The sequence below is a fragment of the Ipomoea nil genome, unplaced genomic scaffold (assembly GCF_001879475.1).
Source record: "Ipomoea nil cultivar Tokyo-kokei standard unplaced genomic scaffold, Asagao_1.1 scaffold1096, whole genome shotgun sequence".
NCBI classification, from domain to species: Eukaryota; Viridiplantae; Streptophyta; class Magnoliopsida; order Solanales; family Convolvulaceae; genus Ipomoea; species Ipomoea nil.
The window spans coordinates 905811-918369 of NW_017617524.1; the positions used below are offsets into that span (position 1 = coordinate 905811).

Genomic DNA, 12559 nt, shown 5'->3' on the forward strand with positions numbered 1-12559 from the left:
GGGTGGGCATTATTTATATTATCCGAATTGGAGTTTGAAATCCCAACTAAGCTAGAAAGGGAAGCACTTGGGCATGGGCTATCACCTTCATTGATGAGGATCTACCCCTACCCGAAAGCTAAGGAAGACCATAGTGAAGAGAATCTCGGAGCACTGGTTCTACCCACCTAGGAGCCATTCATCCAATCAAAAACTTTGGGATAGTAGCGGAATGATTAGTGTGGAAGTTATATCTGATATGGTGGGAACCAGATACTAATTTTTTCGCATAATGAGTCGCTAAGGGCCCTCCATATTCTGATTTAGGATGTAAATCATGGTAATTCAGTGGCTCAATAGACATGGTTAAATGTCAGTGTGCACAAAAAAATTGTCTATTTTGGACATAATCCACGATGTCGCTGTCAAGTTTCAAACCTTAGCTTGGTCTTTGCTATCTTGTTGGGTAGGGTGTGGAATTGTGAGGGCAAGTGTCTTACGACCCCAATAATAAGGAATAAGGGTCAAATAGGCTATCGAACTGCACACAATAATGCAATTAGGCCACTGAACTAAAAAAAACAACAATTAGGCCACTAAACTAAGCAATTTCATTCAATTATTCTAATTTACAAGTTTTGTAGGTTACTAACAGGTCACCCAAACAATTTAAAATATTTTTTAAAAAATTATTATTTAAAAAATAATAAATTAAAATTTAAAAAAAAAAAAAAAAAAAAACATTAACCGTCTCCGCCGAAGACGAGTTTCTTGTCTCCGGCCATGGACGAAGAAAGTTTCTTCGTCTCCGGCAGAGACGAGTTTTTTTTTTTTTTTTTTTTTTTTTTCAATTTATTATTTTTAAATAATATTTTTTTTAAAAAATATTTTAAATTGTTTGGGTGACCTTTTAGTAACCTACAAAACCTGTAAATTAGAATAGTTGAATGAAATTGCTTAGTTTAGTGGCCTAATTGTTGTTTTTTTGGTTCAGTGGCCTAATTGCATTATTGGGTGCAGTTCAATGGCCTATTTGACCCTTATTCCCAATAATAATAATGTTGAAGGAAGATATTCATATTTGAAATTCACCTTAATCACTCACCCCTTCACATTTCAACTTTATCTTCCTTCGTAATATCTAAGTGTGCGGGCAAATGGCCCTATAATGACTTTGGCTCCCTTTTTTAACATGAAACCAATTGGTGGGTTGTGAATTCAGCATGTGTCAAGTGGGTGGTTTTCATTATCTTGCAATCTCTTCATAACAGCCAAACTATGTTCAAAAACCAACAGACAGATTATATTTCAACTCCCTAATACGTAGTATTAACTTTGTTCAATATTGTTCACTTTCATTTTTAATCATTGACGGTTATGTTAACCATTTTTATTTTTTTCAAAACTTTAAAATAAATCATATCTGGTTCAAAATATCTTAAATATTTTCATGTCATGAATGATAAATTATAATGAAAATAGAGCATTTTGGACATTTTAGACCAGATTTGATCTTTAAAAAAAATTGAGGAATAAAAAAGTAATCATACTGATAATTCTTGACTAAAAAAATATAACTATCTCTTTTCCTCTCGATGGTTCGCGAGTTTCTTCTTCTTTGAACGGTTTTATTACAGTTTTTGAACGACATCTCTTCGTCGTTGTTGATCATGGTGCGTTTCGATTTCTCAAATCTCTGCGCTAATCTCACCTTAGCGGATGTGGACGATGAGGATGGTAATACACATCTCCAGGACGTTCCTGTTGAGCGAATAGATGAGGAAGTGGGGTTCTATGCGATTGACAGACTAGTCACCAATAAGCCTATCAAGTTTCAGTTCTTTCAGGACACCATGGCTGGTGTTTGGAGATCGGGGTTGGGCCTCACTATGCGTCAACTTCAGCCACACCGGTTCTTGATACGATATTTCCATGAAGCAGACATAACTAGAGTTATAGACGACGACCCATGGAGTTTTGTAGTGCAAAGGTTGGCTCCAGATGTTTATCCAGAGGAGGTAGTGTTGAAACATGCTGATTTTTTGGTGCAAATCCGCAACCTTCTTACTGGGTTCCGATCGGAGGCAGTTATTCAAGACATTGGCGGGTTCTTAGAATGCCGAGAATCTTCATAAAATGAAAAGATCTTCACTATTTAAATCCACGTATTAGTTAGATTGAACTAGAAGCAAATAATCTACCAAATATATCTATTGATCATACTGATCATAAAAAGAGTGACTAGGTCCAATATACCTTCCCCAAACTTGGACCAAATATATCTACCGATACTCCTTGACATTAGAAGTGGAGGAGATCTATCAGTGAAAGAGATATGAATCATAATACTAGATCTAGTAAAGAAACATTGTCACTCTTGAAATAGCATTGAATAATTATGTCCGCAGACATTCGTCCAGATGACGAAAAACCCTAGTAAAATTGATAGGTGCACCAAACAAACGTAATACTAGGGATGCGGAACGACCAGATCAAAATATCTTTGGGAAAATGTCTAGAATCTGGTTGGTTTAGAAATCACCATTAACTTTTACAAATATGGGAGACATTTATAAAAAGGTTATAGTTGTTGACAATACAATTGCCATTACAAATTGCTCGTTATATGATAATCTGGATCCAGAGTTGGGCACCGGAAGTTCTATGACTATTTATTAACATATAAAGGAGCAATTACGGCATAGCTCGCCTCGCTAAAATGAATAATTCTCTTTATAACAATACACCGTTGAGCGTTAACCCTGACGGTTACAAATAGGTGTGTGCATGAAAGAGAAATAAGAATAACAAGGTGATAAGATATGAAGCGAGTTTGTAGCCTATGAGTTCACGCCGAGACCTTAATTGATTTTTATCAAATATACTCTCCCACGGTAAATGGCATTAAGTTCCGCTACGTAATACAATTGACAGAATAATAAGTTTAGATATTGATGGTGTAAACATCAATGAAATATATAAAGAGCTTGATGATGTCAATTCATGTTTAAAGACTGAGATTTTTGAAATAAAAAACTTGTGAAAGCTATAAGTATTATCTCGACTTGAAGATCGAGTTTTACCTTGAAGAATTTTTTTATACACCAGTCAGCCTACATCTAAAAATGTTTTTCACATGTCTATATGCATAAGTGTCATGTTTTTATCAAACTAAAGGTTGCATAATAATCTCTTGAAGCAGATAAGGAACCATTTGGACTCAAAGTCCCTTACTTCATTATTGTTGGAGCACCATTTTAGAACCAGAAGTTCCATAATCGCAACATGCATGATATTTGCGATGAAATTGCTAGCAAAATCTAGTGCTCCTCCTACAATGAAGTACTTGAATAATGATTAAGATATCCTCTGGTATCTTTGAGATACAAAGACATGACATTTATGTAATAAACTATGATACAATTTTAATAGGCTACTTGGGTACTGGCTATTTTGTTTGATCCCCGTAATGCCAAGTCCAAATTGGTTATACAATGAATTTCCCTAAATGATCAAAATGAGGACAATAACACTTGTGTTGCACAAAGGTTATATGATGAGCTCTAGAAGAGCCATAAGATTATTGTACAAGATATTTACTCTAGTGACAATCCAGAAGATTTGTCCAATCCATTTCTTCAAATTTTGAAATACATTTTATCATGTAGAACTTGAAGATTGTTATCTTCAGAGGGAGACAGGAAGAACATTTACTCGAATCAATCCGGAAGATTGGACGTAAAATCCTGAAGATTAAGTCATAAAAGACTAACATTTGCGCACTATTTGCAACACATAAATATATAAATATCATGTACTTGTTTCCTCACTAGTTTTCTCCCATTGAGTTTTTCTAGTGTGGTTTTTAACGAGGCATGAGTATGATATAATAATGTAATGGGAAAATGTTGCAAACTAATTGCTTCAGTAGACAAACCCCAAAATCCTGAAGATTATGCCAATTATGCCTTGAAGGCTCACGATTGTACTCTTTTTCCCTTAACTAAGTTTTTCTCACAAGGTTTTTCTTAATAGTTAATAGTTAAGGTTTTTAATGAGGCGACCAATACAATATATGTTTTTACATATATCATGTACTCTTTTCTTCAACTAGGTTTTTTTTCCACATGGTTTTCCTAGTGAAGTTTTTAATGAGGCATGAATATATTTTTTATTGTACTTTTTTCTTGTCTAGGTTTTCCCCACAGGGTTTTCCTAGCAAGATTGCAGACAAATAATGTCCAAGAGGGAGTGTTATAAATATATTCAATGGACATTTATTTGTAACAGACATAACGAATGATTTTATGGCTCATTATGTTTATTTATGTCCTTTTGTATTAGTTATATATAAAAGTGTATTTCATGTATCAGACAGCAGATGATGAATAAAACAGATGATTCTCCCTTATCTCTCTATTCTGATTTTCCTTTTAACACAATCTCTTCTTTTAAATATCTCATATTTTTTCTTAGATAATAATATACCATGTTTTGTAACTGTTCCTATAAATATATCTAAATGTTTTGTAACCGTCAAGGATAGAGCCAAAAGGGGGTAGCTGTCCCCCCTCACCCCACCCCCACCCATTATATAACCTTTGTATGTATATATGTATATATGTATATATAGTATAAGTTTTAGTATTAGTATAAAAACAGATGAATGTTAACAAAAAGTGAGTTAGATTAGTTGGCAAAACATGTATTTGGTTATAATAATGAAGATTTTAGGTTCAAATCTTAGCATCAAGACATTGTCATGGTTTTTTGGCTTCAACACAATCACATTTTTAATAATTTTTTTAATATTTAATACACACATATAACATTCTTTTATATTAATAATAATGAGATGTGTAATTTATTATGTGTTTTTTATTCAAATTATTTTATCCAATTAATCATGTTTCATATTTTGTAATGAATATTTTTATTTAGTTTAGATGTGTTTTATTTTTTGCTCATGTCCAACAATATTTATACCTATATTTCTTAGATATTTTTTTTTTCAAATTCTATCTTTTATTTTAACGTTTCGCTTTTACTAGAAAAAATTTATGGATCCGTCTCTACTTTTTCGCTTCCCTCAATGAAATTCTTGGGTCTGTCCCTGGTAACCGTCCCTATATTACTCTACTCTACGCTTGTCATCACCACCTCCTTATGCCTCGTCAGTTTTGTCTCATTCTGGACCGGAAATTCTGAGACTAGCCACGGATTGCACTGCTCCGCCACAGGACGATGACTCGCCGCTCTCAGCCACACCCCAAATAGTCTCTCCGTTGTGTTGTCAACCCCCTCTAAAATCTTATTGCAATACCTCTCTGTGTGACCTATTACACCACAAAGGAAACAAAAATCGGGGAGTCGTTCATATTGGAATTCCACCTAGCAACTTTGGTGCCCTCCTTTGTTTAGTTTCAGCTTCCTTTTCATAAGTTTGGTAAAATCAACGAGGACACGAACTTTCAAGAATGACATCCAAATTCCGTCAAAATTTTTCTTATCGGCTTTTACGAACACTCCCAAGAAGTTTCCAATAGCCTCTGCCATCTTTTCCGTGAATAAGCTCACTGGAAGTTTATCAACTTGGATCCAGAATTCTGCCTTATTGAGGGTGACATAATGACCAAATTCATCCGGGTTCAGCCTTTTCGGCACTAGCAAGGATTGCTCAAAAGTCCATGGCCCATCTTCAAGAATACGTTTCAGATCAAACTCATGAAAAAAATCAGAAACAAGAAGAGATTTGAAGTGAGTTCCTTGACACTCATTCCTCTTGCTGGTCTCCAAACGAATGCGAGGGTGTCTCTCATAATTATGAACTTGACCGGTTTCGTCGTAGCTACAAGTCCTACCAGGACCAATGTTAGGTCCGCAACAACTTCTTTGGTTTCACCTTGACATATTTATTAATGAACATTTTGTTTTAATTTTTACTGAAAAATAAAAATTAGAAAATACTGAAAAATGAAACATAAGAACAGTACGTGATAAAATAGTAAGATTCGAAGTGGCCTTGGCAAATGAGTAAGTCTCTACATTATTACAAATTACAATACATTTGATCTATGAGTATTTAGTTTTTTCCTTAGCCATGCCACTTATATACAATGGACTCAATCAGTTGAAACCAAGTGTTTCTCCAGTAAGGATTTATATATAACACTAACACTATTCCCAACAAAAAAACAACATAAGATACACCAAAAGTGATGTAGAAAACCTCCATATCAATACCAGTACTTTCTTCACTCTCACCATTTGTGTTAGTCGGCAATGGAGATGGCAATGACTTAATGCTGCTGCAGCTGACTTGTAATGGTGGCCCACACAAATAAGGATTTCCCTCATAACAGCTTTCATCAAAAGTTCCAAATTGAGCATTTTGTTTTGGTATGGCACCTGTTAAATTGTTGTATGCAACACTAAACACCTCCAATGAGTAGAGCTTGAGTAGTGTGTTTGGAATTTTCCCATTCAACTTGTTGTGGGAAAGATCTAAGCTCTCAATATTGTGTAACTTAGAAAATGTTTCTGGGATCGTGCCATTAAGGTTGTTATGTGACAAGTTTAATGCACGTATCTCAGTCAAATTTCCCAACTCAAATGGGATTTCACCAATTAACCTATTAGCAGAGAGATCAATTCCAGACATATAAGTGAGGATGCTACCTTCATAGTAATATGAATTTCCCTTTGTTGTAAATTCCACTTCTGGAGGAGCACTGCTTGGTGAGATATCAATGGTGAAATCATTTATATCGGAGGAATAAAATAGAATTGTTGATCCAATGTTGAAACCTCTATACATATATACCATGGCTTTTGATTTTTCATTGGTCACCTCTAAACTTATCTTACCCAAGCATTTGGGGATTAAACCTGTCAGTTGGTTACTAGACAAGTCCAATATACTTAGTCTCATAAGTTGACATATTTGAATTGGAATCTTACCATCAAACCGATTTGCTTTGAGGAGAAGAATGCTCAATTTGGAGACACTGCCTATCCATTCTGGAATTGTTCCAACAAAATCATTGTAACTAAGATCCAATATTATCAAGGCACTGTTATTAAAAAAAGCACGTGTAAGTTGACCTCCCAGGTGATTTTTACTCAGATCAACATGCTTTATTGAGGATGGATTGAAGCAAGATGGAATTGACCCTGTTAAGTTGTTCTCTGACAAGTCTAAAATAGAGAGTAATTCCAGGCTACACACCTCAATAGGGATAGAACCTTCAAGATGATTCTTGGACATAGAGAGTTGTTCTAAACTTCTCATGTGACCCATCCATCTTGGAATATTTCCAACAAATTTGTTGTCACTAATATCCAAAAATATCAAATTGATATTCAAAAGACTATCTTTTATGGTGCCTGTGAAATTGTTACCATCAAGGTGAAGGTACCAGAGTGAATCCAAGTGAATAAATTCTTGGAGTATTTCTCCTTCCAATTTATTGTTTGACAGTTTTAGCATTTCCAACCAAGAGCAACCTATCAGCAACTCCTTAGGAATGGCCCCTGTCAATGAATTATTTGACAACTCCAAAATTTCCAAATCTTTCAATTTTCCAAGATTGGAAGGTATCTGACCCTCAAACAAGTTATAAGAGAGGTTCAATGCAACAACATTTGGAAAGGATGAACTTAAGTTGTTAGGAATCTCTCCACATAACTTGTTGTTGGAGACATCAATTATCGTCATGTCAGTGTTACGATGTGACGACAACTTAAAGACTCCTGTGAAAGCATTGGAATTCATTAGAAAATAAATGAGTTCCGTGTTGTTTTGTAGCAACCAGATGGGAAATTCTCCCTCCAAATTGTTATTGGAGATCTCAAAAACCTTCAGATTATGCTGGTAGTGAAGAAATGTTGGCAACTTTAGAAGGCCGATGCAATTTGACATATAAAAGACTTCTAATTGGAACTTAGGCACCCAGCTTTGCAACTCAGTTTCTGTAATCACCTTATTTCCATTAGCAAAAATGCCTCTAAGCTTAGTATGATTAGCAAAAAATCTGAATGAGCTTGGGACTTCAAAAGAAGTACTCGAAATTAATAGATATTTGAGTGACTTGAGTGTTGAAAGCGGAGACGAACCAATGTTTCCAATAAGCCCATTTTGAGAGAGATCAATTAAACTAAGAGATGTTAAATTTTTCAAACATGGCGGCAGTGTTCCCTCCAATTGAGTTTCACTAAACCAAAGCTCTTGGAGGCTCCTTAGTTCACACCAACCTATAACGATGTAATCACAAAAAATTTAAGTTACAAAAATGAAATGACATACACTTAATTAGTTATTATGGAGTGTATGGTTATAGCCATAAAAGGAATAACAATTGATAAGAAACGATAATTTTACCTTTATTAGGTAATGTACTTCTTAATTGTGCTCCATTCGTTGATAATACTTTGAGCGAGTTCATTGGTCCAATGTTTTGAAGAAAGTCCTTATGTAGGCAAGAGTAGTCAAGAACCAACTCTTCTAGCATGCTTAGATTCCTCAATGCTTAAATGCCACATACACATAAAACAAAATTAGAGAAAAGAAATGGTGTGAGCAGAATGCAAGTAAGACGAGTAGATCTTTCATTTTCCTCACCATGAATTGCACCAATGCTTGTAATGTTGTTATCTTCTAAACTGAGGCTCTTAATGGATGGAAGTGTTGCCAAAGACTGTAATAGCTTTGTCATGTTACACTTGATGCTATTTAAGTGCAACTGGAGATGATGACTGTTGTTTTTAATTTGACTTGATGCTCCTAATTCCACATTACAAAATATAAAAGGTTAAGTTAAAGATATATGTTAGGAAAAAATATAATAATTATGTAAAACTAATTGACCTGAAAGGCTTGTAGAGGTCTCAAAGTCCTCAAATGAATTATAACTCAAATCTAAGTCCTCCAAACTGCTCAAAGCATTTATATCTGCAGAAAAAGTTGAAGGGTACATGATTCACGTTGTAGATCGGCAAATATTAATTGAAGATAGAGATTGAATGAAGGAACCTTGTATATGCAGTGATCCGTGAAAATTATTTTCTCTCAAACTCAGAATTTTAAGTGAAGGGAACTCTTTAAGTGACTTGAAGATGCTGCTATTAAACCTATTGTTGTCCAAACTCAATCTCTCCAATTTCATTAATCTTCTTCCATCTGTACAAAAACTTAAGTTAGACAACTTATGATATGATTATTCCAAGAATTATTTAACAACATTTATCAATACTTTTCCTTCAATAATATCCTCAAAATAAATTCAATAAAAAAATTAACAATATACGTCACAAGGCAAGAATAACAAATACAAGTAAGATCATTTTGAAAAAATTTAATTAGATAAAACTAATTTAATTGACCTGAAAAGCTTGCAAAGGTCTCAAAGCCCTCAATATAATTGTCATCCAAATATAATTCCTTCAGATTGCTTAAGGCATTTATGTCTGTAGAATAAGTCGGAAGGCAAATCATTCACATTTTAGGTTGACAAATAATTGAAGGTATAATATGAAACAGTACAATTTTGCTGTTATATATGGTATGCACCTTGTATGAGCAGTCGTCCGTGAATATCATTTTCACTCAAATACAGAATCTTGAGTGAAGGAAGCCCTTTAACCAGCTGGAATATGATGTTATTAAATTTGTTGTAGCTAATGTCTAGCTCCTTCAAATTGATCAAGTCCTTTAAATCTGTCAAAGACATTGCAAGAAAGAGTACTTACTAAGTGGTTGGAAAATTTTAATTTTAATTTTAATTTTAATAAATTAATATCCCTCCCCCTAAATTATTTTTAAACATAATTTTTTTTTTATTTTTTTGGTACAAATAAAATTAATGTATAAAAAATATATCATTAAAAAGCTTTAGGATGTTTAAATTGCACATATATTATTTTTGTTTTTTTTTTGAAAACTGCACATATATTATTTAATTAGCCTATCATGTTTATTAAGATATTATTACATATTCATTAAGTCAATATTACAAATTCATTACAGTAAGCTTATTAAGTCATTACACATTTTTCTCCCTCCAACTTACAAAGTATATTTTATAAATTTTGTCAACATAAATGCTTCAAAAACATTTCCCTCCCTCCAATACCTTTAATTGGTTCAAAGCTTTGGAATTTGTTCTCGCTTATGTCGAGATCCTTTAAGCTGATGAAGTCTTTTAAATCTGTCCCAAAAAGAATACTCAGAAAAAACCCATCATGGGATGCAGGTGTAAATTTATTTCACTTAAATTGTATTCTTTTAAGTATAATACAGAGACATATATAAGCAACATAAATATAAATAATATTTGAAAAGATTAGTTTACTCAAAGCCGATAAGACATTGTTTTCTTCCATCTTGGTTGATCTCATGCGGAGGATCTCCAAATTGTTTAATCCGGAGAGTCTTTCATGACCTATATTGTCTATAGTATGAAATAATAAAAAATTCAGCATGCGTGATCGAATTAAACAACATCAATTGAATAATGAACTCATTATCTTACATAGTAAGTTGATAGGACTTGTTAAATAAGCATACCTGAATTATTATGAGGTGAGTCCAAAGGATTTTCATCCAAATAAAGTTCCTTGAGAGACAAAAGATGACTGAGAGAAGAAAATATATTGCGATTCAAGTTGTTATACCTCAAATCAAGATCTTTCAAATTGGGAAGTTTTGACAGTTTATCAAAACCTGTTAACATACCATTAAATATCAATGAAATAATAATATAATTGAACAGGATATGTATATATATATGACTTTAATTAAGTCTTGAAATCTACTCCCATTTTCCTTTCTTGTGGGTAGAACATTTCCCATTATTAATTATTTTCGTTTCCTGTAGTTTGACATTATTATGATTTGTAATTTTTAATTTTTTGCTTAGAAATTTAAATTTATCCTCCAAAATTGAAAATTGTACTCAGTTATAACAATAATAAATAATAGAGTTTTTTAGAGTTGACCTGCATTTGCAACCAGCCAAATAATCTAATTCAATGTCTCAAGTCTGATATAGATAGTTCGTTGAGTTGTTTGAATTGAACATATGATAAATACTCATTAACAAATTAAACTTTAAATTTAATGTTTTCAAATTTCAAATTGATCCTCTGATATGATAGATAAAATTAAATACTACTAATAATAAATGAAAATTTAAATAGTTTTAAAAAGGTGACTTACCTCCATTCTCAACCACACCAGCAATGTTATTTCCCATCAAGTTTAGAGAGTGGAGGTGTTTGAAAGGGAGAAATACAGCAGCATTGATATACCAATTCCCAAATCTTTCATCCCTTACAAAAGAGAGATCTAGTTCAATCACTCTCCTCGTAATATTACTACATGTCACCCTTGACCATTTACAACAATCACTCATTTTATCTTCAACCCATGAATCTAGAAAGTTCCTATATGTGTTGTTCAGTATGTGAGTTTTCACATGTAAGAGTGCAATCCTCTCTTCCTCGAGACACCCTAAACAGCTCAAAGTGTTCACTACCATCACCAAAATCAAAACCCATAATAAAAATTTCCCCATTTGATGAACTAAAAGAAGTATAACTATAGACTCAATATTGTGTGAGTGTTGTAACTGAGGAGGCTACACGGATTCTTGTCTAACCTTAGCTCTCTTAAATAAGAAGATATTTAGTGCATATGACAACTACTTATGTTGTTTGTTATATACATATATGATGCAATAATTCAATAGTTCAAAAATTATGAAAATGATATATTATTGCTCTAAGTATGTACATGCTTATTAGTTATTATTAGGATATATAATTATTGGCCTCTAGTTGAGATTAGATTGTTTCACACGTTCATTGACTTGTAATCCTAAAGTCATCATCAAGAGCCCGGTGAGATTATAACTTTGAGTTACCTTAGCTGCTCTTTCTAGGATCGCAGGCTACAACCTCTTGCCTTTGTCCATTATATTCCAATTTTAATGTCTGATAATAGTCATATTTTCATATTTAATTTGTCCATTTTAATTATATTTGATTTGATTATTTTTTTTCTTTGGTTTATTAGCTCTTCCTTAATTACACTAATGTTAAAAAAATCATTATATTAGCAAGTTAATTGTAATATAACTTAAATACTAATTAATACAATTGTAACTAATTATTTGATAGTCTAATTAAAAATAATAATAAATAAAAATAAATAAAAACCAAACTTAGATTCCATGATATGATTTTAGCTTCGTCCATGCATTTATTGGTTGAGAAGTAGCACTCAATTATGTTTCTTTCGACATTGACACTCTCATTTCTAAGTCAAGCTTGACTTGGAAAAAAATGCACGCGAATGGTTTGAAATCTTCTGGCAAATTATATCTTGCACCGCGGTGCATAATCGATTATGCACCGCGCATCCAAACGATGTCATTTTATTTAATGAAAAAAAAATGGAATCTTCGCAAAAAATAACTCTGTTCTTTAGTTTCATTTTGTATACACTGCAGTTTCAATTCAACACAACTACAGTTTCATTTCGATATAACTACAGTTTCATTCAATATTTATACACTCAAAT

At 33.0% G+C, this 12559-nt stretch overlaps 1 protein-coding gene across 4 annotated transcripts; it reads right to left on the bottom strand.

Annotated features, from left to right (window-relative positions):
- Positions 1-5976: 5976 nt before the first annotated feature.
- LOC109183074 (receptor-like protein 12) lies at positions 5977-11644 on the bottom strand. 4 transcript variants are annotated; one of them, XM_019333291.1, is made up of 11 exons: positions 11195-11644; positions 10544-10699; positions 10329-10418; positions 10110-10184; positions 9548-9694; positions 9361-9444; positions 9011-9157; positions 8846-8929; positions 8600-8761; positions 8360-8506; positions 5977-8232 (listed from the first exon to the last, which is right to left on the bottom strand). In XM_019333291.1, exons 1-11 carry the CDS (start codon positions 11550-11552, stop codon positions 6074-6076), a joined length of 3609 nt encoding a protein of 1202 aa, XP_019188836.1. In that variant the 5' UTR covers positions 11553-11644; the 3' UTR covers positions 5977-6073. The 4 variants fall into 4 exon arrangements, with proteins under 4 accessions (XP_019188836.1, XP_019188837.1, XP_019188838.1 ...); XM_019333292.1 differs by lacking the exon at positions 9361-9444; XM_019333293.1 differs by lacking the exons at positions 9011-9157; positions 9361-9444.
- Positions 11645-12559: the final 915 nt, after the last annotated feature.

What these genes read in the sequence shown, in the direction of transcription:
- LOC109183074 (XM_019333291.1), bottom strand. Translation starts at nt 11,552, where the DNA reads ATGGGGAAATTTTTATTATGGGTTTTGATTTTGGTGATGGTAGTGAAC. An exon ending in GACCTCTACAAGCCTTTCAG is followed by an intron (nt 8,762 to 8,845) that starts GTCAATTAGTTT and finishes ATGTGGAATTAG; the next exon opens with GAGCATCAAGTCAAATTAAA. An exon ending in AAGCATTGGTGCAATTCATG is followed by an intron (nt 8,507 to 8,599) that starts GTGAGGAAAATG and finishes GTGGCATTTAAG; the next exon opens with CATTGAGGAATCTAAGCATG.